Source organism: Calidris pugnax, unplaced genomic scaffold (assembly GCF_001431845.1).
Source record: "Calidris pugnax isolate Ruff unplaced genomic scaffold, ASM143184v1 scaffold459, whole genome shotgun sequence".
Taxonomy (NCBI): domain Eukaryota; kingdom Metazoa; phylum Chordata; class Aves; order Charadriiformes; family Scolopacidae; genus Calidris; species Calidris pugnax.
In genome coordinates, this window is record NW_015091670.1 from 659,312 (window position 1) to 686,869 (window position 27,558).

The 27,558-nt window shown below is 60.9% G+C and overlaps 1 protein-coding gene across 1 annotated transcript in view; it reads right to left on the reverse strand.

Annotated features, from left to right (window-relative positions):
- Window positions 1–27,558, reverse strand: part of SBF1 (SET binding factor 1) — a 97,167-nt gene that overhangs the window by 19,155 nt on the left and 50,454 nt on the right. Inside the window, exons 6-22 of the mRNA XM_014961943.1 lie at window positions 21,581–21,718; window positions 21,271–21,417; window positions 17,129–17,239; window positions 13,350–13,455; window positions 12,083–12,215; window positions 10,801–10,909; window positions 9,384–9,497; window positions 8,609–8,686; window positions 8,030–8,143; window positions 5,435–5,563; window positions 5,159–5,257; window positions 4,500–4,704; window positions 4,039–4,151; window positions 2,934–3,083; window positions 2,728–2,796; window positions 1,419–1,577; window positions 532–791 (exon numbers count right to left, since the gene is read on the reverse strand). Of these exons, the coding sequence (XP_014817429.1) occupies window positions 532–791; window positions 1,419–1,577; window positions 2,728–2,796; window positions 2,934–3,083; window positions 4,039–4,151; window positions 4,500–4,704; window positions 5,159–5,257; window positions 5,435–5,563; window positions 8,030–8,143; window positions 8,609–8,686; window positions 9,384–9,497; window positions 10,801–10,909; window positions 12,083–12,215; window positions 13,350–13,455; window positions 17,129–17,239; window positions 21,271–21,417; window positions 21,581–21,718 (2,234 nt within the window). The remainder of the gene's footprint in view (window positions 1–531; window positions 792–1,418; window positions 1,578–2,727; window positions 2,797–2,933; window positions 3,084–4,038; window positions 4,152–4,499; window positions 4,705–5,158; window positions 5,258–5,434; window positions 5,564–8,029; window positions 8,144–8,608; window positions 8,687–9,383; window positions 9,498–10,800; window positions 10,910–12,082; window positions 12,216–13,349; window positions 13,456–17,128; window positions 17,240–21,270; window positions 21,418–21,580; window positions 21,719–27,558) is intronic.

Consider the following 27,558-nt stretch of genomic DNA (forward strand, 5'->3'; position numbering starts at 1 on the left):
CACTGGTCCCAGTGCTGCAGCTGGGGCCTCCCCAGGGCAGAGCAGAGGGGCAGGATGACCTCCCTCCACCTGCTGCCCACGCTCTTCTTGATGCCCCCCAGGATGCCCTTGGCCTTCTTGGCCACCAGGGCCCATTGCTGGCTCCTGGGCATCCTGGTGTCCCCCAGGACTCCCCGGTCTTTCTCCCCAGAGCTGCTCTCCAGCAGGTCCCCCCCAACCTGTCCTGGTGCAGGGGGTGATTCCTCCCCAAGTGCATCACCCTGCACTTGCCCTCATTGAATTCCATCAGGTTTCTCTCCACCCAACTCTCCAGCCTGTCCAGGTCTCACTGAATGGCAGCACAGCCTTCTGGGGTGTCAGCCATCCCTCAGAGCTCTCCGGCTTCCTCTCTGGGTATGAAACACCCCTGGACAAACCCGCATCAGTCCCAACGGCAGCTGAGTGACTCAGATGTCCCAGGTCCTGCCCCATGGAGCTCCCATCCCTGGTTCAGGCTGCTCCAGTGTCCCCGCAGCTCTCCAGCCCTGTTACCTGTTGGTGACGAAGCTGTTGCTGACACTCTCCACGTCCCCCAGCCCGGAGCTGCGGAGCAGGCGGTTCTTGCTGGTGTCGAGCGGCAGGAGCAGGTAGCTCATGCGGTTGGCGTAGTGGATGGCCTGGCTAAAGACAGTGCTCTCCTCCTTCTGGATCAGCTCCTGCTGCTTCTCTCGGCTCATGGTGGGCCAGAGCCTCAGCTGCTCCGACGCGATCTCCAGCGCAGACTTGGCTTCCTGAGGCCCCTCCGTGCTCTCCTGAAGGAGTTCGAAGGAGATGTCAGTCACAGGATCAGAGAAACACAGAATGCTATGGGGTTGGAAGGGACCTCTGGAGATCATCTAGTCATCAACCGCCTTCCAGAGCAGGTCCACCCAGAGCAGGTCCCACAGGAACGTGCCCAGGGAGGTTTTGAATGTCTCCAGAGAAGGAGACTCCACCACCTCTCTGGGCAGCCTCTGCCAGTGCTCTGTCACCCCAGTCATAGAATCATAGACTGGTTTGGGTTGGAAGGGAGCTTAAAGCCCCCCCAGTGCCACCCCCTGCCCTGGGCAGGGACACCTCCCACCACACCACGTTGCTCCAAGCCCCCTCCAACCTGCCCTTGAACCCCTCCAGGGATGGGGCAGCCACAGCTTCTCTGCACAACCTGGGCCAGGCTCTCACCACCCTCCCACCAAACAAGTTCTTCCCCACAGCTCAGCTCCATCTCCCCTCTTGCAGGGTCAAAGCCTTCCCCCTCCTCCTAGGGCTCCCCTCCCTCATCCAGAGTCCCTCCCCAGCTTTCCTTAGAACCCCAGTCCCTCAGGCTGGTTTCAGCTCCCTCATCAGCCCACGGACCTTTGGGGAGAGCTGCTTCCGCAGCACCGCTGTCACCTCCTCACCTCATCCGTGTGGTTCTCCTCGTTGTTGTCCAGGTACAAGGCTCGGATGTGGTTCTGCACGTCGCAGTAGAACATGGCCTCCCAGAACTGGATGTTGGTCCACACCACGTGCTCCTGCACACAGCTGTAGGCAAACTGCGTGATGCCCGGGCTCAGTTTCTGGGGGGAGCAGAAGGTGGAAGAGAGTTTCATACCAACGTGTCTTTGTGCCAAGCTCTCCTCTCCAGACAGTCCTTGCTCTAGCCTGATGCTGGGAAAGGCAACGTGCCCTCGGGCTGGCAGGAGGGACACTGCATCAGAGCTTCTCCAAGCATCCCTTGGAAACACTTCCCAAATTTGCCCAGCATCCACCCAGAGCCCTGCAGGGCCCCATGGATGCTTTATGGCAGGCAGAACCTTCTCTCAGCCCAGCGTGACCCACAGATGAAGCTGGTGCTTCAGAGCAGCCCCAGCTTCTGAGCACCCTTCCCACTGGTGTTCCAGCCACCTCGGGAGCCGAGACCAGCACAGAGAGTGGTTGGGAGCGACTGGGCAGGACCCCGTAACTCTGAGCAGCACCGAGGGGACAACCTGTCATTCTTCACAGAATCACAGAATCACAGAATCTTCTAGGTTGGAAGGGACCTTAAAGATCATCTTGTCCAACTGTCAACCTCACTGACAAAAATAGACACCCGCACAACAAACAAGGAGCATCATCACTAAACCAGACCTCCCAGCACTACATCAACCCGGCTTTTGAACCCCTCCAGGGATGGGGCCTCAACCCCCTCCCTGGGCAGCCCATTCCAATGCCTGAGAACCCTTTCAGTGAAAAAAATTTTCCTAATATCCAGCCTGAACCTCCCCTGGCATAACTTGAGGCCATTTCCTCTCGTCCTGTCGCCTCTGACTTGAGAAAAGAGACCAGCCCCCACCTCTCTACACCCTCCTTTCAGGGAGTTGGAGAGAGCAATAAGGTCTCCCCTCAGCCTCCTCTTCTCCAGGCTGAATAACCCCAGCTCCCTCAGCCTCTCCTCATAAGACTTGTGCTCCAGCCCCCTCACCATCTTTGTCGCCCTTCTCTGGACCCGCTCCAGCACCTCAATGTCTTTTTTATGGTAGGGGGCCCAAAACTGGACACAGTACTCAAGGTGAGGCCTCACCAGTGCCCAGTACAGGGGGACAATCACCTCTCAGGCCCTACTTGCCACGCTGTTCCTGATACAGGCCAGGATGCTGTTGGCTTTCTTGGCCACCTGGGCACACTGCTGGCTCAGTGTGGGGGGGCTCCAAGGTGCCCTGGTGTGGGGATGCCACAGATACTCACTCTGCAGAACGCGGTGACCAGCGGCAAGAGAGCGGCTGCAATCCCGTGCTCGTCCATGGCGGTGCAGTCCTGGGGGGAGACAGCAGAGGTGTGAGAGGACTTGCCACAAGACCCCCCCAGACCCACTCCCTGCACCCCGACGTCTGCCAGGAGGGGAGACAACCTCCTTCCTCAGAGCCACCAGGCTCTGCCCGGCCCTCTCCTACCTGCAGGCAGCAGTTCATCATGCGGATGATGAAGTCAAACTGCTGGTGATCCAGCACGGCCCGGTTCTGCTGCACGTGGAGGTTCAGCTCCTGGGTGAGGCAGTGCCTGGCGGCGCGGCCCTTCATGGCCCGCAGCACGGCCGGGAACAACTGCAGCGGGAAGAAGAAGGTCAGGGAGTGGAAGGACGGGGCCCAGCTGAGCTCTGGGGTGGGATGGAGAGTTCAAGGGCAGCCCAACAAGGAGGAGGCGCAGGGGGGGCTTCGCATCCTGCCTGCGCTGGCTGACACCAGGGTGTTTACAGAGAGTGCATCCGCGCTCCGACGTGGAGGCAAAGCAGAGCAGAATTAGAGATGGTGAGGGGCCTAGAGCATCTGTGTGCGGAGGAAAGGCTGAGGGACTTGGGTGTGTTTAGTGTGGAGAAGAGCAGAGGGAGGGGGGATCTGCTCAAGGCCTGGCAATCCTTCCAGGGGGGGTGTCAGGAGGATGGGGCCAGGCTTTTCCCAGTGGCGCCCAGGGCCAGGCCAAGAGGGAACGGGCACCAACTGGAGCAGGGGAAGCTCCATGGGACCCCCCTGAGGAGGCCGTTGTTTGGTGTGAGGGTGGCAGAGGCCTGGCAGAGGCTGCCCAGAGAGGTGGTGGAGTCTCCTTCTCTGGAGACATTGCAACCCCCCTGGAGACGTTGCTGTGGGAGCTGCTGTGGGTGCCCCTGCTCTGGCAGGGGGTTGGCCTGGGTGCTCTCCAGAGGTCCCTGCCAACCCCAGGTCATTCTGTGTAAACCCCAGGCCTGGGCAGCAGGAACACAGCCCTGCAAGGTCCCTGCTCCACTCGGGGAGGACCCCAGCCCCGTTATCTCCACAGGACAGACCCCGGGAGGCAGCAGGAGACACAGAAATAGTGCTAAGTGGGCACAGACTGGCCAAAAGCCCAGGGACACACCAAGGAGGAACCGTGCTGGGAGGGGAACATGTGAATGGGGGAACAGAACTGGGCAGCAGAGATCTGGACATGGGCAGGGAATGTCCTCTTCAGTTGGCCATCACAGAGAGGCAGAGCAGCCCCCCCTTCTCCTCCCCTCAACCACCTGCTCCTCAGGAACCCCCTCACCTTTTTGGCTTCTAACATCTTGTTCTCAAAGACGTAGGAGATGCAGTTCCTGACCACCTCCAGGCGACGGGCGCTGTTGGCCAGGGCATTGCCGTTGCGCTCCATGATGGCAGCTGGGGAGGGAACAGCCTATGAGTTCCACCAGGGCAGGACTTTCCCCCCAGGGTGGGGAGAGATGGGAGCCCCCTGTCCAGCCACCATGGGCAGCGCTCAGAGCTCCAAGAGCTCACGCTGGAAGAACCCTATGGGGTCTTCAGCCATCCCCTCACGCTGGGTGATAGAGTCTGGGGAGCTCTAAGCAGCCTGAGGGACAGAAGCTAATGGGGATGGTGCTGCTGCTTCTCCATGGCACGCAGGACTCTTGGACATACCGTGGTGTGACAAGGAGCCAGCAACACCACAGCAAAGCTCCTCCTGAGGGGGCCTCTCTTCACAGGGCAAGGCCCTCTGTGCCCACCTACCGATGGGGGGTCCCGATGGCACCATGCACTTCTTCTCTGCCTTCACAGCAGGAGGAGCCGTCTGCAGCTTGGCCGTGGCCTGGTCGATGATCCACTGCACCGTCCCCTCGTCCAGGCGGGGGAAAGGCTTCTGGTGGAGGCGCAGGTGACAACCTTCCGTGGGCTTCTGCACCTTGTGCATGGTCACCGCGGGGTACGGGTTCTCCTGGCACAGCAAAGACAGTTTCTTTTCAGGGATGTGGCCATCACACGTCCTCTCCCAGGGCAGGAGCCCCAGCGAGACATCCCTCAGCAACCCCCACTGCTCTGAGCTCAAACGCTCGCCCAGATGGTACCTACAGCCCCCAAAACCTGCAGCCCCAAGAGTCGGGGGTCAAGAGTCCCTCCCCATCTCTCCTGGAGCCCTCGCCTGGAAGGGGCTCCAAGGTCTCCCCGGAGCCTTCTCTTCTCCAGGCTGAACCCCCCCAACTCTCTGTTGAATCCCCCTCCTGGGAGCAGCTCACACCAGGCCAGACCCTGCCAGGTCCATCACTATGTTCCCTGCCCCGGGTGACAGTGCAGGGTGGGACACATTAAGAGCTTGTGGATGGAGGACAGTCCCATGCTCTCCCTGCCCCATTCCCCCCCGACCCGAGGGGGCTCGTGCCCCCGGGACTCACATTTTTGTAAAGTTTCTCCGCCAGCTCCTTGATGTGCCGCAGTATTTTCTGCTTGTTCCCCTCTTCCGCGCGCATGCGCTTCACTTCGTAAGCCACCAGCTGGGGGGAGCAGGGACGGGTGAGAGGAGCAGTGGGGCAGGGTCTGACCACCCTTCCCATCACCCGGAGTGTCCCGGCAGACCCCGGCTGTCCCTCGAGGGGCAGGCAGAGCCCGGCAGAGCGAGGACACAGGGGACAGCCGGGCAGGGGATTGCTGCTCCCCAAAACTCTGCTTACCTCATCGAAGAGGTCGATGGAGCGGTACGGGGCCCCCCGCTCGGTGACGAAGCCAGCGAAGGCCATGCCCTCCAGCACCTTGGTGAGGAAGTCGTCCTCCGTCAGCCCCCTCTGCCCCAGGAAGGCGGCCTGGAAGAGGGGAGAAGGTGCCATCAGCCATGCCAGATGAGCTGGCAGCGTGGGGGACAACATCACCAGCAGGAAGGACCGGTGTCTGTGCAGCAGTGGGACCACACCATCTCCTTCCCCGTCCCACGCGGGTGCAAGGTCGGGGTTTGCACAGAAACCTGAGCCTCCAGCCTGTGGCAGTGACACGTTTGCAGCAGGACATACTTGGTGGCAAGTGAGGAGAACCAGCACCAGGGAAAACGGGGGCACAGAGGCCACAGGCTCCTCGTCACAGCTGGGACAAGGACCTCAGCCTGCACAAGGTGGGTTCACCCCATCTGCTCCCCAAATGTAGCTTTGAAGGAGCTTCTCACCAGTGCCACAAAGGGAGCCCGAAACACCAGGTTTCCTGGGTCTGCACAGAATCATAGACTGGTTTGGGTGGGAAGGGACCTTAAAGATCATTGAGTCCCACCCCCCTGCCCTGGGCAGGGACACCTCCCACCACACCACGTTGCTCCAAGCCCCCTCCAACCTGCCCTTGAACCCCTCCAGGGATGGGGCAGCCACAGCTTCTCTGGCCAACCTGGGCCAGGCTCTCACCACCCTCCCACCAAACAAGTTCTTCCCCACAGCTCAGCTCCATCTCCCCTCTTGCAGGGTCCAACCCTTCCCCCTCCTCCTAGGGCTCCCCTCCCTCATCCAGAGTCCCTCCCCAGCTCTCCTGGAGCCCCCCCCTTGAGGGACTGGAAGGGGCTCCAAGGTCTCCCCGGAGCCTTCTCTTCTCCAGGCTGAACCCCCCCCCACTCTCTCAGCCCCCCCTCCCAGCAGAGGGGCTCCAGCCCTCCCAGCATCTCCGGGGCCTCTTCTGGCCCCCTCCAACAGCTCCTTGTCCTTCCTGTGCTGCAGAAAGCTCTTAGGACTCTCCACAGAGCTCATCCTACATGAGAACTGCTGCTTATGGCCCACCATGTGCCTCCAGAGGCCATCAGAGGGGACCAGCTCTCACTCCTCTGAAGCCCTTCACCCACTTGCTGCATCCAGACTCACCGAGAGGGACAGGAGGAGGGTGCTATGGCAGGGACCGCTCCCCCACAGCCACAATGACCCTATGGACCTCCTGGCCACTCTGCCACCTACACTCGCCCTCCTGGCCGCTCTGGGGAGGAGCTGGCCCAGCCTTGTCCCACAGGAAGACGCCGAGGGGAGCAGGGCTCGATGCTGGAGCCATGGGCACTGCACCAGGACATGGGCTGCCCCGTCCCGTGGCCCTGCACCCGTGGGGAGAGGGGTGCTGCCGTGACCAAGGAGCTAAACAAGTGAAGTTCAGGCTGTTTCGCACTGCACAGCGCTGCTGTACCATTTTACGAAATGTAAGTTCATGATGCTTCAATGATTTTATGAAATGCAAGTTCATGATGCGTCGTTCCTTTTACAGCAGTTTTATGAAGGGGCATTTTCTCACATTTACTGCACGTTTATGATTTTATGGAACGACTGAATCTTCGCCGGGAATAACTTTTTATTGAGCATTAAACCAAAAATAGCTCAAAACCCTTATGGACACGCTGCTGACTCTAAACATCAGGGACCAGCGCATGTGACACAGCACGGAGCAGCCGCTGGTGAAGCACGAGCCCCGGACGTGCACGGGGACATTTGTGGGGACAAGGTATGGTCCCCTGGGCCTCGGGGCAGGCAGGGCAGAGGGTGCCACCAGCCATAATGTCCTCAGTGACCTCAGTGACTGTGTGACGTGGCCACCCCAAGCCGTGACACTCGAGTCCTCCTGCTCTCGCTCCCCTTCCCTGTCACCTTCTCCTGTGTCAGGTTTCCTCTGTGGATGCCCAAACACCTCCAGCTTCTCCCTGCTCCCCCAGCCCCACCAGCCCTTTCTGGCAGAGCAAACACAAGAGAAGTGGTGGAGGGGCAGCCCCTGCCTCCTTCCTCTCCCCAGATCTTAGAAAAATCCCCAGCTCCAGGCCAGGAGGTGAAGGACACCTTCTGTGAGCCTCAAAGGCTGCTTGACAGCAGGCAGAGAGGATTCCAGCTGCCACTGACCACACACGGGCATAAACAGGGAAGCACCCTCTGACCTGCAGGACCTCGGGACGGCCAAGGACAAACAAGGGATGCAGGTGGACCCAGGAGCGATGCAGGAGGGGTCACTTGCTGCAAACACAGAACTGTCTTCTGGAGACAGCTGTATTTGTGCAAACAGCCTCTTCACGCATCAACTCATCCCAACCCACCTGCAGAAGAGTCATTCCACAGCCCAGGCAGAAGAAATAACTCTGCTGGGGGGGGAGGAGGCAGCAGAGCAGAGGGAGATGCTGCAGACACAGGCTCCCTGCCCTCCCACACTGGCCAGGACCCATCACACCGCTCCCAGCAGCCTTTTTCCCCAGCCAGGGGGGCTCAGATGGGAGCCAGGCTGGTGCCAGAGGTGCCAGGCAGCCCTTGCCCAGGTGTGTGCCCGTGTCTCACCTTATGGAATCGTATGACGGGCTCGGGATGGATGCGGATGATGTGCAGGCACCAGCGGTAGCCCTGCAGCAGCTGTGCAAACAAGCGGAGGAAGACGGCCCGGATCTCCTTGTCCTGGGAAGAGGGAAGGAGAGGGTGGGCAGAGCTCGGGCAGAGCCAGCCCACGGGACAGGAATTTCCACCCAGCACAGAGGCGAGGGGATCGCACCACGTGTCAGGGGCAGCTTCTGCTGAGTGGGGCAGGAAACCAGGCAGAGATTCCAGGGGAAAAGTGACCCGGCAGAGCTGGGTTCCCTGTCCTGCCTCCCCTGCACAGTGTCCCTGACACTGCACGGGGGAAAGGGAGCTCTCACAGCCCCGGGGTTTGCCAAAGTGCCCAAAAGCTGGGTGTCTTCTTCCAACCCTGCTCCAGCATGGCAGCAAACCCAGCACCACCAGGAGCCGTGGCCTTGGTGTCCCTTGGTGTTGCCTCTCAGCCTCAGCAACATCAAGATGGAGACAGGCCTGAGACCCTGCCTGTCCACTCCCTGCCCCAGAAATGGGGTGTCCAGGGTCCCCCTCCCTCCCTGCTCCACTCACCTGCATTTTGAGAGAAGAGGCAGAAATCGTTGAAGGGGGGAATGCGAGATCTGCCACCTCCAGCTCAGGGTCCAAGACCTGCACAGACAAGGCACAAAGCTGGCTCAGCTGGGGTGCAGGGGCAGCTCTGCCCTTTTCCACAGCTGGAAAAAAGGGAAGCAGCTTCCCCCTGAGACCCAACAGCACCCCCAGAAAAGGTCCCAGGGGCTTGGAAACCAACCCACGGGACTGGAACCACCAGGTGTCAGGAAACACCCTGTGGCACAAGGGAAGCCCCGAGGGGAAGCCCCTGTGCCCAGAGCTCGGAGCTCAGGACAGCGCAGCCGGGGGCAGCGGGGAAGGGGGAGATGTAGGGGAGGGCTGGGGGGCTCAGATCTGCAGGACTGAGCCAGAACAGCCCCCTCACAGCCCCAGCTGAGGGGCAGAAGCTGAGGGGCAGCGTTTGTGTGGGATGGCTGCCCCAGGAGCGCTCTGGCACGGCCGGGGGAACGCGTGAGACGCCAGGAAAGCTCCGGGGCCGCAGCTGCTTCCTGCCCGCAGGCCGGGAGCCAGCGCCCGATTCCCAGAAACTTCTGGCAGAAAAAGCCTTTCTCCGGCACTGCCACGCACCGGGGGCTGTCAAGGACCAGGAAAGGTCTCATGTGACATGGTCAGCAGGACCTCAAGACTCTGCTCTTGGAGGAGTCCCTGCTGCTCCCTTCCCAGCTCCCCTGGGCAATGTGTCCGGCTCCGAGGTGTCTGCACCCCATGGACGGGGGAAAGGCCACGGACTCACCATGGAGAGGGCTTCCCGGGTCTGCTGGAGCAGAGGTTCAGGGAGCAGGGAGATATGTACACACTCGGGGACATTCACTGTGCCACCATCCAGGTCTGCGATGACAACGTCCAGCTGGAAGTGGCAGGAGAGGCGTGAGACACGGCCCGGCTTCCCAACACCCTCCCCACCACCTCGGGAGTTACTGCCTCTTCTCCACGGTCACCAAACCCAAGTGTTTGTCAACACACAAGCTGTGAAGGGATCCCAGCACCAGCGAGGGTGGCAGAGGGGGGACAACCTGGCAGGAGAGGGACATGGCTTTGCACAGTAGGCATCTGCTGTGACTTTGTGGCATCAGCCTGGGTGAGGTGTCAAAAAGCAGCCTGACACAGGGGCCACCCTGTTACAGTCACAGTCACAGTGTGACCTGGGGTTGGCAGGGACCTCTGGAGAGGCAACCCACAGCAGCTCCCACAGCAACGTCTCCAGGGGGGTTGCAATGTCTCCAGAGAAGGAGACTCCACCACCTCTCTGGGCAGCCTCTGCCAGGCCTCTGCCACCCTCACACCAAACAACGGCCTCCTCATGGTGTTCCCATGGAGCTTCCCCTGCTCCAGTTGGTGCCTGTTCCCTCTTGGCCTGGCCCTGGGCACCACTGGGAAAAGCCTGGCCCCATCCTCCTGACACCCACCCTGGAAGGATTGCCAGGCCTTGAGCAGATCCCCCCTCCCTCTGCTCTTCTCCACACTAAACACACCCAAGTCCCTCAGCCTTTCCTCAGCACACAGATGCTCTAGGCCCCTCACCATCTTGGCAGCCCTTTGCTCTGCCCTCTCCACCACTTCCCTGTCCTTCTGGAACTGGGGAGCCCAGCACTGGTCCCAGTGCTCCAGCTGGGGCCTCCCCAGGGCAGAGCAGAGGGGCAGGATGACCTCCCTCCACCTGCTGGCCACGCTCTTCTTGATGCCCCCCAGGATGCCCTTGGCCTTCTTGGCCACCAGGCCCATTGCTGGCTGGTGGTCCCCCTGTCAGCCAAAGGGATGGCTGAGTTTGTTCTGGAGGCTGTGGGACAGCTTGGCTCGGTTCAGATCAGACTCATCGCGCTTTGATTTAATTCCGGTTCTGATCTGAAGCCTGAAGCCCCACCACAGCCTCCTGGACGGGCCGAGTTTCACAGTCAGATATCCTCAGCTCACCCCTCCGCTGCTGTGCGGGCACCATGGCCCAGAGCCCCGGCGACGCGTGGCCCGGCCAGCCCCGTTTGGCTCATGTGGCAGGGCTGGACCGTAGCCCGGGCTGGCTGGGCTGAACAAGCAGAGCCTGTGCGAGCCGTCGGGCTCAGCCCGCTGCCCCCAGCACCCTCAGGACAGCGTTCGCTGCCGTCTGGGACCCGGCACACGGCCCCCGCTCCTCCCCCGGCACAAGGGGCTCTCACCAGCTCCTGCGTCTCCGACTGGAAGATGGAGTGGACCCCGATGATGAAGGGTGTTGGTGTGCTCAGCACCTCCAGGAGCTGCGCGGGCAAGATGGGCACGTACGTGAAACTGCAACCAAAAAACAGAGCGTGGCTGCAGGCGGTGGAGCCCTGCTCGCCCCCCGAGCACCCCGGCACCCAACGGCCCCCCCGCCGGAGGCTGTGGGGTGACCCCAGGACGCCAGGCTGTCTCCTGCCACTCTCACCCCTCCGGGCAGTACGTGCACGAGGTTTCTGAGGGCTTGTGGACACTTGACCATGATCATCCTCTGGCCCCGGAGTTATACTCCAAGTCTGACCGAGGGAAAGGGTTCCAGCAGAGATTTAACTCCAAAAGAAAGCTTTCTTTGGAGCACAAATAGCCCAGGGCTATGGCAGGCCCGCGTGGAAACAGTGCGAGGGGAGCCGGCAGCAACAATGGCCCGTCTATCCCCTCTGTCCTGCCTGGGAGATGTGCAAACAGCCCCAGTGGCGGCCAGTTTGTGAGCTGGTGTCCCCCTCCCTGGCCCAGTCCCCCTCGCCAAGGCTCCCTGGGGCCGGGGCCAGCAGGGTGGCAGCCGTCCCACAGGAGTCACCACGACTTGGCCACCACCACCAGGCCCTTAACACACACCCCGTATGTGCGTGTCCCGTTCTGGGGAGGGCAGAACCTGCTCCAGGGCTTTCTGGAAGCCTCCCAGTGTCCGGCCTCCCCGTCCAGCCAGACCCCGTGCCCGGGGTTTGAGCACTGAGGTTCTGTGCCCCCCACAGGCTGCGACACGGCTGGAAGAAGGGAAAGGGGATGGATTCTGGAGAGATAAACACCTCCAGCCTCTCTCACACAGAGCACAGGCACTGCCGGACCATCTCCCATGGCTGGACGGGCTCCCTTCCCTCTGTCACGGGTCACCACGGCTTGGAAAAGTGCAAGCCAGCAGCTCCTGGAGCTACAGACCCTGCCTGTAGTGCCTCGCTCCTGCTTCCTCAGCTACAGCCCCGGAGAGGAGGGAGCCAGGGGTGGAAGGTGTGTCACCAGCGTGGACACACTCCGGAATTACACACCAAAAGCTTGAGGAAAGAGACATTCAGCAAAGACCTGTGGGTGTTCACCTGCCCCTTGGCCAGCAGCGCCCCAAACACGGTCACAGCCATGGAAGGGGAGGCAGGGCGTGAAGCCAGGGGCAGGCAGGGCAGGCAGCACCGGCTCGGCTCTAGGTCACTGCTGGAGGGCTGGGGGGCTCCAGGAACAGTGGGGATCCCTCACCTGTACTTGAGGGGGAACATAAGGGCGAGGAGAGCCCGGCAGGCGTCGGTCAGCCTCTGGTAACTGCTGGAGAGAAACAGGATCTTGTGTTCGGTGAGCGCCGCACAGAAGAGATACAGCACGTTGGTGATGCCTGGGGAGAGAGGGAGAGAACAACACTCAGCAAGGGGGTTCCCCTCCCGCACCCCCCAGAGACCACTAACCCCCCCCAAAGGCTGGATCTCACTCCCCATCTCCACATTCCACACAACAGAGGAGCTCAACACCCTCCCAGAGAGCCACTCCTGGGTCACCCATGTGCCCAAGAACCCAACAGCACCCTGGCCTGTGCCAGGCCAGCAGGACTGGGGCAATGACTGTCCCCCTGAACTGGGCACTGGTGAGGCCCCATCTCGAGGGCTTGGGCCCCCCATGACAGGAAAGACCTTGAGGGGCTGGAGTGTGTCCAGAGAAGGGCAATGGAGCTGGGGAGGGGGGTGAAGACCAAGTCTGGTGAGGAGCGACTGAGGGAGCTGGGGGTGTTCAGCCTGGAGAAAAGGAGGCTGAGGGGAGACCTTCTCGCTCTCTCCAACTCCCTGAAAGGAGGGTGTAGCCAGGGGGAGTCGGGCTCTTCTCCCAAGGAACAGGCCATGGGACAAGAGGAAACGGCCTCGAGTTGCCCCAGGGGAGGTTTAGGATGGAGACTGGGAACAATTTCTTCATGGAAAGGGTTATTAAGCTTTGGACCAGAGCTCCCAGGGAAGGGGTTGAGGCACCATCCCTGGAGGGATTTGAAAGCCGGGCAGACGTGGTGCTGAGGGCCATGGGTCAGTGGGGGGTTTGGCAGTGCTGGGTCCAGGGTTGAACTCCATGAAAAGGTCCCTTCCAACCAGGACTGTTCTATGACTCTATGTACACCCTCCCCCAGGGAATCCCCTCTTCTGAGAGATGCTCAGCGGCTCTCCTGAGCTGCCAGAGTCCTTTAATTAGAGGCACAAGGCTAATTGCAGCACAGCTCCGGGCACTCCTTCCTGCCCCCCAGGCAGTTTCCCGTGAGATCTGGCCACGTCTGTGCCCGAGCTGCCCTGTTCCTGCCCTCCTGGGAGAGCGACGGCGACGCGGGGAGGGCTCGGTCGGAGGTGGCCACAGCTGGAGGAGAGCCCTGAGCTGCCAAGCCGGGCTGGGGAAGGCGGTGGGAAGGGACGTGCAGGGAACTCCGAGCCCAGGAGGCGGCCAGCTGGCTTTGGCAGCGGCCCCGGTGAGAAGGAGGTGTGGGGCCGAGTCTCACCGAGCTGGCGGAAGAGCAGGGCCACGCTGCAGCTGCTGACGGGAAGCGAGTCATTGATGGGGGTCTGGATCACCTGCCTGTCCCCGGCGCCCAGCGAGATCGTCCTCTGCAAGAGAACACAGAGCCCGTCACCGGGCGGCCGCCCCAGCACCGGGCGAGCACAGGCACCGAGGACAAGCCTCGCCAAGCCGGTGGCAGCCCCGGTTTCCCCAGGACATGTGGCCCTGGCACCCCACGGGGCAGCGTGTCTGGAGCCCGGCTGCTGTGGGAAGAGGGACGAGCACCCCGTAACAACACACAGGGCCACGGGGTAATGTGAGGAACGAGACCTGCCAGAACAGCCAGCACCTCCTGGACTGCTGGCAGAAGGTGGCAGCAAGCCCCAAGAGCCACACCGTGGCACAGGAGGGCTCTCCAGCACCCAGCACTCCCAGGAGAATGGGAACAGCTCGCCCCTGCTGTGCCCAGCCGGGCAGAGGAGCTGCACCAGCTCCACAGCCTCTCCCGCGGGACACGGCTCCTCCTGGGAGCGGGCCCGGATGGCTCCTGGGAGAAGGTCTGGAGACAGGCAGACTGGGCACCATCTCATCACTTCTTCTCCAATTAATTCCCTTCCCAGACCTAAGCTCGTTCCCAGAGGCACGAGGAAGGCAACGCACGGCCCCAGCCCCCCCGCGGCCCCGCCACCCGTCCCTCCTCTCCTCTTTCTCCACCTCCCGAGGGAACAGGCTGCTGTGCAATAGCGGGTTTCGCCATGTAACCCCCCGCCTCGCGCGGACCACAGACCTCACGCCACCGCCACGGCCCAGGGACCCGCTGCCCCCAGCGCCTCCCCGCTGGCAGAGCAGAACCAGCCCCCCTGACCCGCTCCTCCAGACCACGCCACGACCTTCCACAACCCCCAGGAGAGCGGGGTTGCTGCCGTGCAGGAACACGGCCCCTTCCCAGAGCCGTGGGGACAGCACACACAGAGACACGGACACCCCCCGGGGTGTGAGATGGAGGCTGTGCCACCATCCAGAGAGACCGGGACAGGCCTGAGCTGGGCAGAGAGGAACCTGATGGGATTCAACAAGGGCAAGTGCAGGGTGATGCACCTGGGGAGGGATAACCCCCTGCACCAGGACAGGCTGGGGGGGACCTGCTGGAGAGCAGCTCTGGGGAGAAAGACCAGGGGGTCCTGGGGGACACCAGGATGCCCAGGAGCCAGCAATGGGCCCTGGTGGCCAAGAAGGCCAGTGGCATCCTGGGGGGCATCAAGAAGAGCGTGGCCAGCAGGTGGAGGGAGGTCATCCTGCCCCTCTGCTCTGCCCTGGGGAGGCCCCAGCTGCAGCACTGGGACCAGTGCTGGGCTCCCCAGTTGCAGAAGGACAGGGCACTGGTGGAGAGGGCAGAGCAAAGGGCTGCCAAGATGGTGAGGGGCCTAGAGCATCTCTGTGCTGAGGAAAGGCTGAGGGACTTGGGTGTGTTTAGTGTGGAGAAGAGCAGAGGGAGGGGGGATGTGCTCAAGGCCTGGCAATCCTTCCAGGGTGGGTGTCAGGAGGATGGGGCCAGGCTTTTCCCAGTGGTGCCCAGGGCCAGGCCAAGAGGGAACGGGCACCAACTGGAGCAGGGGAAGCTCCATGGGAACACCATGAGGAGGCCGTTGTTTGGTGTGAGGGTGGCAGAGGCCTGGCAGAGGCTGCCCAGAGAGGTGGTGGAGTCTCCTTCTCTGGAGACATTGCAACCCCCCTGGAGACGTTGCTGTGGGAGCTGCTGTGGGTGCCCCTGCTCTGGCAGGGGGTTGGCCTGGGTGCTCTCCAGAGGTCCCTGCCAGCCCCACATCATTCTGTGACTCTGATTCTGTGAAAAGAGCCCGGGCACCCTTCACTGCACTAGCTGCAGCCGTGCCAGCTGCAAGAGCAATGAGAGAGGTCGCTAACGAGGAGACAGACCCGAGGAAGGAAAGGTGTGCGTACCGCTGCTTCGTCGTCCGCGTCAGGCTGAGGTAGAGACAGACAGAGATAGCACAGTCAGTTAGAAACACACAACGACAGCGGGACAACGGGGTGACGAACACAGGCAGAGGCCAACAACGAGCAGGGACCAGGACTCTGGGAGAGGAGACGCACACACGGACACACACACACACACAGAGCACAAGCAACACTACTGCGCTGGGAAAGAGCTCTTGGACACAGTGGGAGGAGAGGGGGAGCGCGGGGAGGGACGTGCCACCACCAAACTGCCCTCCCGCAGCACACTGTGTCTTCCCGCAGCACGGAGCCATCCCACGATGGGGAGGTGACGAATTATGGTGCCAAAAAGTACTGCTGAGGGAGCCACGGTGGCTGGAGGAGCCACCTCGGCTCCGGAGGAACCGGACGGGGTCGGGCAGAGCCGGCAGGGATGTGACTGCTCTCACCCTGGCTGCCAGAGAGCCCAGGACACTTGGCATAGTCACAGCCCCCAGCTTTCTCCTCCAGATCTGACCCCCATCCATCCCTCTCCTGCCCCCCCAGGACCTGCTCATCGCTCTGCATCACCAGAGGAAGCACCAAACCTGTGGTGGGCCATAATGGCAGCCCGGGGGACACCACCCAAGCAGAAAGCATCACCCAAGAAGCCTGCAGAGACCCAGGGGTTGAGGAGAGCAGGGGCCACAGGCCACAGTGGTGGAAGAAATCCCTATCTCCAGGCCCCAGGGACCTGCAGCGCTGCCCCAGCCCTGCAAAGGCTCCTCCACTCGGGTGCAGACCGGGCATCGGAGAATGAAATGGCATTTTTGGCTGGGGGAAGCGGAGCTCAGCTGAAAGCGAAGCCGCTGCAGGAGAGAGGACCATGTCAGCGGTTCCGTTCCCGGTGCCAGCGTGGCAGAAGAGCTGCAGGGCACTGCGCTGCTGCCTCCCAACGCCTCCTCCCAGAGGGTCCAGCTGGGCTCTCCCCACTTCTGTCAGCTCCAAGTCAGCTTCAATTAGCCCTTCCTCACCCATCTGCCGCTCACGGGAGCGCGGCTGAGCCCAGCTGGCCTTCCCAGGGCGGGAGGGGGACAGCAAGGACAACACATGGCTCGGAGGGGACAAACAGGAGGGGTGTCTTCGATGGCCTCAGTCCTGGGCACAAGCGAGGCTGCTGCTCCTCAAGCACTGTCCCTCAGGGCTGCTGGCCACGCAGGAGCCAGCGGTGTGAGGAGCGAGCTCCAAACTGCTCCTCTGGCAAAAGCCAGCCTTGCTTGGCCCGTCTGTGCTCTCACAGATGGCCCGTGGCCACTTGGCTCTGGAGCAGCTCTCCAGGCAACCAGACAGGCCTGAGTATCAGAGCAAGACCTCCCCGGTGCGGGAATGACCAGAGACCATGGAATTGTTTGCACAGATCGATCGGTGACTACGTCAGCGGCTGGTGGCCCCAGCCACCCCCTTCTCCCTCCTGGAGGGAGCAAGGAGCCCAGACCGAGCTGCCCGGTCACGGGAAGCTGTAGCTCAGCGAAGCAGCAACATCTCCTCAGCTGATGGAGGAGCTGAGCGGCTCCAAATCACAGAGGTTTGTTGTTTCTGCTCAGAAGCACTTGGGAAGGCGCTGCCTGCTCTAGCCAAGCCCTCACCAGCAGCAGGGCGCTGCGGCAGCTCCTCCATGGTCAGGACGCTGAGCCAGAGTCTGCCCAGGAGTGCCATCGGCCTCACTCAGCTCACCCCGGCACAGCTACCCCAAAACACAGCCGAGGGGAACACCCCGGCTTCTGCTGGAGCTGGGGAGGAGGCAGGAGCAGGGAGAGGTCGGGAGGGAGGGGGCAGGTCACCCACCTGAGCTCCCCCGGTGATGGGGATGGTGCACGTCAGGAGGTTCCCGATGACGTTCTCCAGGGACACGCTCAGTCCGTCCACGTAGATGGTGTAGATCAAACCCAGGCTGTTCTGCAGGGGAAAGCACAGCAGAGCTCAGCATCACAGTGGGTGCGGCTGGGGGGGCTCCAGTTTGGAGCTCCATCACGTGGAGGGGCTCCCAGTGCTCGTCAGATTGTGCAGGTCAGCTCTGGGGTGCAGCACTCGAGGTCTGACCCCTCACACCTCCCACGGGGAGTCCCCACCAGAGGGATGGGACATTTAATGTGTGCTGGGTTTGTTTCCAGCACCTCCCCATCCCCGTACCCACCCCCCAGCGCTGCCCCCAGACCTGCCCCTGGGCTACAGCCCAGCAGGAGCAGCGCAGGGTGCTCAACTGCTCCAGGGGCAGAGGTGACTGGGAACAGCTGGACTCCAGCAACCCCCATCTCTGTGGATCTCCACCGAGTCTCACAAAAACCCCAAGCCAGGATGAGAAGGAGCCCCACTTCTTCACCGAGGGCTGGGCAATGCCCCCAACACCAGGCTTTGGCTTTTGCTCAGCCCTGAACTGGTCTGGCTGCTGGACCAGGTGATTATTGGACATCCCTTCCAACTGAAATCCTTCTCCTCTCTCCTCTCCTCTCCTCTCCTCTCCTCTCCTCTCCTCTCTTTCACAGAGTCATAGAATTGTCCGGGTTGGAAGGGACCTTTCAGATCATGGAGTCCAACCATGGACCCAGCACTGCCAAACCCACCACTGACCCACCATGTCCCTCAGCACCATGTCTGCCTGGCTTTGAAATTCCTCCACAATTCTTACTCTTTCTTATTATTCTGATTCTATTCTTTTTCTTTTCGGGAAGCAGCACCAGCTCCAGCACAGAGGGATTCAGAGGGCACAGGCACTGGTAGCTGTTCAACACAGCTCTAACACACAGATGAGTAAGGAATTTGAGGAATCTGTCTTCAAGGCACCCTCTGGGTGTTTTTTTTTAAACTCTAACCATCTCCCCACGTCAGTGAGGAAAAGAGAAAACACAAATACTGAGGCTTTGAGAGAAGGAGGCCACTGAACACTGGGCATGAAGAGCAAGCTCATGCTCCTACACGTTCAGGTGCAGTGGAGAAGGCTCCTGGTGTAACATCGGTGGGGCCTGACCTCACCCCGAGCAAGAGACAGACTCTCAGTCCAGCCTCATGCTGACCAAGAGGACCAACAGGTCTGGGGTTTGGGCTACAGGAACAGAGAAGAGAAGGAGCCACAACAACCCAGGGCTTGTGCTGGGAAGTAACAGGCTGCACTTCACGTTCAGCCACCGAAACGAGTCCCTTCACCCATGGGGCACAGGCAGGGACAGGGAGAGGGAAACAGTGTGTTCTGTCACCCTCCACGTGGGGCAAGACCTTCTGGGGACAGCCAGTGACATCTCATAGAATCACAGAGCGGTTTGGGTTGAAGGGAGCTTAAAGCCCCCCCAGTGCCACCCCCTGCCCTGGGCAGGGACACCTCCCACCACACCACGGGGCGCCAAGCCCCCTCCAACCTGCCCTTGAACCCCTCCAGGGATGGGGCAGCCACAGCTCCTTGGGGCCCAACCTGGGCCAGGCTCTCACCACCCTCCCACCAAACAAGTTCTTCCCCACAGCTCAGCTCCATCTCCCCTCTTGCAGGGTCAAACCCTTCCCCCTCCTCCTAGGGCTCCCCTCCCTCATCCAGAGTCCCTCCCCAGCTTTCCTGGAGCCCCTTGAGGGACTGGAAGGGGCTCCAAGGTCTCCCCGGAGCCTTCTCTTCTCCAGGCTGAACCCCCCAGCTCTCTCAGCCTGTCACAAGTCTTCTGGGTTTGTGTCACAGCTGGATAATTCAAGCAATGAAGCCAGGCAGGCCCAGGTGCTACACAAACACTCCTGGGCTCCTCAAAATCACAAACCCAGCCAGGTACACAAGGGCCAAAACGATCCGGGAACCATGTCCACGCACTCCCCGGGGGAGAAACTCTGGCAGGAAATGTCTGTGTTTTGGACCCATTTATCCAACCCACCTTCCCCCAGAGTCACCCCCAGGCAGGGCCAGTGTTTGCCCAGCTGGAGTGGCCGACGCCGCAGCCCGGCTGAGCTCGCTCTGCTCTCCCAGGCCTGGAGAACCACCAGCTCCTGTCTCTGAGAGAATTCCAGCGCCATGGAAGGGCTGGGCATGGTAAACCCCATCCCAGATGTGAGGATGAGCATAGGATGGAACCACCTGCAAGGAGGGAAACGGATGGAGGATCCAGGCTTGTTACTGTCCATACTCCCTCCTGCCTGGGGGTTACTGGGGTTACTGGTCCCACTGGCCAGAGAGGAGTCACTGTTTGACACCCCCAACCAGCCCAGACAGGCTTCACCTGGGCTCAGACAACCTTCCCGACACAACACCTCAATAGGTGCTTTTTTACTGGCTTTTTTACTGGCTTTTTTACTGGGAGGGTGGTTGAACACTGGGTCAGGCTGCCCAGAGAATTTGTACGGTCTCCACCTTTAGAGATATCCAAAACCCAGCTGGACAATACCCTGGACAACCTGCTCCAGCTGGTCTTTTGTTGGACCAGAGGCCTCCACAGGAGCCTCCAACCTGTTACTTGGTCTGAGGGTGTGAGTCACAGAACCCCAGAGTGATGTGGGGTTGGCAGGGACCTCTGGAGATCATCTAGGGCAACCCCCTGCCAGAGCAGGTCCACCCAGAGCAGGTCCCACAGGAACATCTCCAGGGGGGCTGCAATGTCTCCAGAGAAGGAGACTCCACCACCTCTCTGGGCAGCCTCTGCCAGGCCTCTGCCACCCTCACACCAAACAACGGCCTCCTCATGGTGTTCCCATGGAGCTTCCCCTGCTCCAGTTGGTGCCCGTTCCCTCTTGGCCTGGCCCTGGGCACCACTGGGAAAAGCCTGGCCCCATCCTCCTGACACCCACCCTGGAAGGATTGCCAGGCCTTGAGCAGATCCCCCCTCCCTCTGCTCTTCTCCACACTAAACACACCCAAGTCCCTCAGCCTTTCCTCAGCACAGAGATGCTCTAGTCCCCTCACCATCTTGGCAGCCCTTTGCTGTCCCCTCTCCACCACTTCCCTGGCCTTCTGCAACTGGGGAGCCCAGCACTGGTCCCAGTGCTCCAGCTGGGGCCTCCCCAGGGCAGAGCAGAGGGGCAGGATGACCTCCCTCCATCTGCTGGCCACGCTCTTCTTGATGCCCCCCAGGATGCCCTTGGCCTTCTTGGCCACCAGGGCCCATTGCTGGCTCCTGGGCATCCTGGTGTCCCCCAGGACTCCCAGGTCTTTCTCCCCAGAGCTGCTCTCCAGCAGGTCCCCCCCACCCTGTCCTGGTGCAGGGGGTTACTCCTCCCCAGGAGCATCACCCTGCACTTGCCCTTGTGAGTCTGCGAAGCCTGAAGTTTCTGTTTGAAGCGGTTCCAGGCCAGAGAATGGAATGATTTTTCCCCAATGCCAGTTATTAACACCTCGAGCACTGGACGCCCCGAGGGAACAGAGTGTGCTCCATTCACAGAGCGGGCTGTGACCCAGAGCTTCAAGAAGGGGCAGAGCCCAGGTGAGATATCCCTGGGGCAGGAGGGGAAAAGGGAAGGACAGAGCCTGGGCTGGGGGGGAAGGTCACCCTCCTGCAAGCCCAGCACCTGGGCAAGGCAGCGGTGACCCCAGCCCGAATCCCGGGGGGATCCGTCCCGCGGAGGGGGGGGGCAGCAGGGCAGTGTACCCCCCCCGGCACAGCAGGCAGGGAGGCAGTGTGTAAACACACCAGCTTTGCAGCCCGTGCCCTCCCAAACCTTTCACAGCCACATAATGCAGCACCTTTCAAGAAAATCAAGATGGCCAAGATAAATGCTCCCGCAGGAACGGGCTGTTCCTCCCCGTTTTTCTATGGACAGAACGGGGCCAAGGCCACCAGCTGCCCCCCGGGCTCGCTGCTCACTGGGGACGGGCCGCTCTCCCACGGGGGCCGTGCCAGGGTGGCTCCTGCAGCTCCTGCTCCTGCAGCGACCGCGTGGCTCCTGCCTGCTCCCGGAGCCTGCACTGAGGTTGCTCTTCCTCTCCCTGCTCCCCCCATCCCGGCCGTGGGGCGTCTTGAACTTACCCTGAACACCTCCGCGTGGTCCAGCCGCGACACCAGCACCAAGCTTTTGGGAGCAAAGAGCTGGGCGGGTTGAACGGGAGACGACGGCTCCTCTTCCTCCTCCTCCTCCTCCTCGTCCCCATCACCATTCCTGGAGTGGCCCTGAGTCTGGGGAGACACGCAGCAGCGTTAGAGAAAGGATGCTCTTCCCCCTCCCAAGCCTCTGACGCCAGGGCCCGGATTCCTCCGACGCGGGGAAAGCGGGAACCACCGGCCAAAGCTGAAGGTCAATCCCCCTCCCCAACCTGCCCCCCCGCCCCCCCCCCGGTACCTGCGTGCTCTCCACGGCCTCCCAGAAGGTGAAGCAGGCGCAGTAGTGCCGCTCCGAGTTGATGTCGGTCAGCACGGCCACGAAGAAGGTGGGGGGGTTCCTCTCGGTGAAGAGCTGCCAGCCGCTGGGTTGGCAGAACTGCAAGGGAGGGCAGGGGAGGAGAGGGGGGTCAGGGGGGCCTGAGGAGCCCCGCATTGCCCCCCTGCCCTCGTCCCCACATCGCTTCGGTGGCAGGAGCTGGGAGCTGCGGGGGCTGGAGGGTGTGAAAGCAAATCGCTGGGTGCTGACAGCTCCGGGCACTGGCACCGCGGGGAACTGGCACCACCAGGGACCAACACCATCGGGTACCAACAGCTCTGGGTACCGACACCTCTGGGAACTGGCACCAGCAGGGACCAACACCATCAGGTACTGACACCATCGGGTACTGACAGCTCCGGGAACCAGCACCTCTGGGAACTGGCACCACCAGGGACCAACACCATTGGGTACCAACACCACCAGGAACCAGAACCTCTGGGTACTGACACCACCAGGGACCAAAACCATCAGGTACCAACACCATCGGGTACCGACACCATTGGGTACCAACAGCTCCGGGTACCAACAGCTCTGGGAACTGGCACCACCTGGGATCAACACCATCAGGTAGCGACACCATTGGGTACCAACAGCTCTGGGAACCAACACCTCTGGGAACTGGCACTACCAGGTACCGACAGCTCTGGGTACTGGCACCTCCAGGAACCAGGACCACCAGGGACTGACACCAGCAGGTACTGACACCACCAGGAACCAGCACCTCTGGGTACTGACACCATCAGGGAATGACAGCACCAGGTACCGAAACCACCCAATGTACCGGCACCTCCAGGTACTGACACCACCAGAGACCAACACCATCAGGGACCGACACCACCAGATACCGACACCGTGGGTACCAACACCACCGGGTACTGAAACCATCAGGTACTGACACCACCGGAGACCAACACCACCAAGGACTGACACCATCAGGCACTAACACCAACGGGGACTGACACCACCAGGTACTGACATCGCTGAGTACCAACACTGCCAGGTACCGACACCCCTGGGGACCAACACCACTGGGGACCGACACCTCCAGATCCTGACACCACCAGGTACCAACACCACCAGGGAGTGACACCACTGGGCACCAACACCACCAGGGACCGACACCACCAGGGAGTGACACCATTGGGCACCGACACCACCAGGTACCAGCTCCCAGGGAAGGGAGCATGGTGTGGCAGCAGGTCCCCTAAAGAGTATATAGGGAAACTGGGCTGTGCCACCTTCTCTGGCACCCACCATGGTCCAGGGAGGGGGGAACACTGGCCACAGCCTCCTGTCCCCTCCGTGGGGGAGAACTGGGCAGGCACCTTCCCCTCCAGGATCTGCCTGGAGAAACCCAAGCTGGGAGGAAGGGTGAGGGGATGCCCTGGCCAAGCCCAGGATCCTCCATCACCCTGTGCCCATCCCGGAGCCACAGGAGCTCCCCCAGCAGAGGGGCTGCGAGGTGGCTACCTGCAACCAGCATGGAGCCCGTGAGGGTTGCCAGACCCAGCAAGGTCCCCGGGGGCCACCAAGGTGCCGGGTGGCCACACACAGGCATGGCACAGACTCCCGGGAGGAAAGGCCACGTGTCCCAGGCCCACCCTGGGAGGTGGCACTGCTCCTTGGGGACAGGCAGAGGGATACCACAGGCCCAGGCTGCGCCAACACCGCACCCCAGGCAGCTCCCACCACAGTTTTACCCATTTCTGGGGACTTTCCAAACACCCTCCCCGTGGCCGGTGGGTAATTCCAGCAGCCAGAGGCCACAGGATCCCCCCGGGGTTTCAAAGCCTCAAGGGATTTTTCTTTATTTCCTCAGCATTTGCACTTGGCTGGTGAGGAGCTGCGGAAAATTCCCGATATTTCTGGGACTTCACTGGAGCGGGAAAGCTCGGCTCGTTGTGAGGCCGTGGCCCGACTCACCCCGAGGACGAGGATGGGAATAAGGCGGCAACGAGGCCAGAAAGGGCTGACAGGACACAAAGCTGCAGAAATCACTGCTCCAGCCCAAAAGTCCCCCCGTACTCAGCCCTGGGGAGGCCACACCTCGAGTGTTGTGTCCAGTTTTGAGCACCTCAACACAAGAGAGATCTGGAGGGTGCAGAGGAGGGCAACGAAGCTGGTGAGGGGCCTGGAGAACAAATCGTACGAAGAGCGATTGAAGGAGCTGTGACTGTTTGAGGAAGAGGAGGCTGAGGGGAGACCTCATCACTCTCTACAACTACGTGAAAGAACGTTGTTGAGAGGCTGGTGCTGGTCTCTTCTCACAAGTAATTAGTGACAGAACAAGAGGGAACGGCTTCAAGCTCCAACAGGACAGGTTTAGACTGAACATGAGGAAAGAGTTTTTCACAGCAAGAGTGGTCAGAGACTGGAACAGGCTGCCCAGGGAGAGGGTTGAGTCACCATCCCTGAGTGTGTTTAAGAGTCGTTCAGATGCGGTGTTGGGGGATATGGTGTAGGGGAGGACTTTGTAGAGTGGGGTTGATGGTTGGACTCAATGATCCCAAGGGTCTTTTCCAACCTGAATGAGTCTATGATTCTAACCCTTGCAAATCGAAGCCGTTTCCAACCTGGTGAAGTTTTCCAGCTGCCCGTGCCCACCTTCCCACTCCATGTCCATGTCCGTGCATGCTCGTAGGTCACAGCTCCGTGCAAACACCTCCCAGAGGATGCAGAAACGAGGAGGGGGAAGCACACAGAGCTGCTGCCCCGGAGGACTCTGCTGCTGGGTCCCACCAGCACTTCCCGACCACCACATCCTGGTGCCAAGGGACACGCTCCCTGGCCATGGCATCAAACCTTCCCAGAGGAGGCAGGAAGGCACGAGATGTTGGGGGTCAAAGTGTGCTCATCCAGAGGCCTCAGAAATGGAAGCTGGGATCTCCTGGGCTGTTCCTCTACTAGGGGACCCTGGGAAGACATGGGCATCACCACCACCACCACTGGTGGGCACAGGCTCTGCTCCCCAGCCGTGCCATCTCCAGAGCCAAGGAGCCACAGCCCATTCCAGAGGGAATGATGCCACCGCTGAACGGGCACAGGGAAACGGTGGTGTGAGACCAACGTGAACACACTTCAGCCTCTTCACTTGGGGTGTCACCTACTCAGGCCAAGGAACGGCTCCACCACCTTCTGCCCCTGACATGAGAGCTCAGTGAGGGCCACCAGAGCCCTCGGTCCCACCACGGGAGGGACCCACCTGAGCTCCAGGCACCAAGCCACCCTGGGGCCCTTCCCAAGCCATGGGATAGCAAGTCAGCTTCCTAAAAACTGCATTGCTGAGAGCAACGGGTCACTTCAAGCCACAGCAGGTGACACCCTGGATGGGGTCACATCACTGGGGTACAGGCTATGCCCTGGCTGTGCCCTGGTGTCACTCGCAGCCCAGTTTGACTGCGCCCAATGCTCCTCAGGCAATCTATCCTGCAAAACTCTACATAAAGCAGCCACGTAAAGCACCAGGGACAGAGATGTCTGACCTCCCCAACCACTGCCTTGTTTCAAGCCAGATCCTCTCAAAAGGACAAACATCCTCCATGAAAGATGATAGAATCATAGAATTGTCCAGGTTGGAAGGGACCTTTCAGATCATGGAGTCCAACCACCAACCCAGCACTGCCAAACCCACCACTGCCCCATGTCCCTCAGCACCACGTCTGCCCGGCTTTGAAATCCCTCCAGGGATGGGGATTCTACCACGGGTGCAGATGGGTGGAGGTTGGCTGGTGACTAGAACAAGTGTCCTCCAGCAGCAGCCTGATGGTGGCCGATGGTGGTACCGTGGTGCTCCACAACACCGACGGTGTCGCAGTTAAAGGAAGACAAAGCAGAACTGAAGACCTCCGTGGATCTGCAAGAGGTGAGCCCTTCACCTGTGCCTTTCCCCAACTCAGATCCATGCTGGGCGGGACACTCACCCCACACTCGCTTCCCCATGGCGTGGGCAAACCCAACGCTCCCAGTGCTCTGCCCTTGGGTGACACCAAACATGGGACATGCTGATGGGGCTCCTCGGAGAACCAGAGTGAGCTGCAGACATCCAGAAGATAATAAAGTCTCCAACCTTCCAGGAAGGTGGTGTTGATGGAAGTAGCTGAGCTGGGGGATGAACTGCAGCCCCCCCAGCCCGGCGCTGGCGGATGCCCCAGCCCGGCTGCACCTAGGCCTTCCTGGAGCAACAGCCCTTGGTTTGTCTGGGAAACCCCCCCGGGAAGGCCGAGCTGTGTGCCGGGCTCTGCAGACACTGCCTGCAGCAGTTTGAGCAATAAAACCACCCTCTCGTGACAGTGTGTGCGTGTGTCTGTCCAGCCAGCCCTGCTTCCCACCGCCCTGCACGGCCCAGGCTGCTTTAGCACCTTCAGGGCTTCCACCATCACAGCTCCGGCCTTTCCCACCCTTCTCAGGATCCCTTTTGCAAGGATCTAGCCCATGTTTGTAGAATCACAGACTGGTTTGGGTGGGAAGGGAGCTCAAAGCCCCCCCAGTGCCACCCCCTGCCCTGGGCAGGGACACCTCCCACCACACCAGGTTGCTCCAAGCCCCCTCCAACCTGCCCTTGAACCCCTCCAGGGATGGGGCAGCCACAGCTTCTCTGCCCAACCTGGGCCAGGCTCTCACCACCCTCTGGGGGAAGGATTTCCTCCCAAGATCTCACCTAAATCTCCCCTCTTTCAGTGTCAAATCCTTCCCCCTCCTCCTATGGCTACACGATGATGCCCCAAGACATCTCCTTGATAATTTCTTTCCACCCTGGAAAGCTACAGGAGTATAAGAAGTTCCACCTAAACACGAGGAGGAACTTCTTTCCTGTGAGGGTGGCAGAGCCCTGGCAGAGGCTGCCCAGAGAGGTGGTGGAGTCTCCTTCTCTGGAGACATTCAAAAACCGCCTGGACAAGATCCTGTGCAACCTGCTCTGGGTAGACCCACTCCCATGTTGGGGTTGGACTTGATGATCCCCAGAGGTCCCTTCCAACCCCACATGATTCCATGATCCCGTGCCTCTCTCCAGAGGAACTCCCAGCCATTAATAGGAGATGGGTTTGTTTGGAAATGCTGTCAGGCAGCGCAAGGGCAGAAGCTACAAATTCCTCCCCCCTCCCCACACACCCCCAAAAACCTTCTCCCCAAAAAAGCTGTTGAAAAGCACCACGGCAACGGCTGCAACGCAAGGTACGACCCCGCACCCCCGGGTGGGCTCCCTCCACTTTTCGGAAGCTGCCCTGGCTTCAGCCCTACGTGCGGGTCACCCAGGGCTTGTGGGAAGCCTCGGAGCCACCCTCGGCTCCCAACAGGACGGGGCTCCAATTGTTTAAATTCCAGGGATTTTTTGGCTGGACAGTTTGACCCTTGGGGAAAAAAAGCAGCTTTCCTCTTTCTTGGGACCGTTCCCAAGTCCCCTGCAGACAAGCAGGAAACACTAACCAGAAAAAATAATATATACTTTTGCCTCAGACAAAATAGCACGTAAAATTCCAAAATTGCGCTGGAGTTGGGGCGAGCACGCGATGGGGAGAGGAGCTGGTCACCGCCACCGACCCCGGGAACCAGCCACGCGGCACGACTTGGTGGCCACAGAGGTAACTGCTGAAGCCAAGTGGCCAGGACAGGGCAGAGGGACGAGGCCGGGGATGAGAGATGTGTCCAGGTCTGACACCCTCTGCTCCAGGGGGTCCCCGGCCAAAACGAGTCCCCTCATCAGAGATGCACAAATGCCCATCGTCAAGTCCTAGAATCATTCAGGTTGGAAGAGACCCTTGGGATCATCGAGTCCAACCATCTACCCTACTCTAACCATTCATCAAGTCCTAGAATCATAGAATGGTTTGGGTTGAAGGGAGCTTAAAGCCCCCCCAGTGCCACCCCCTGCCCTGGGCAGGGACACCTCCCACCACACC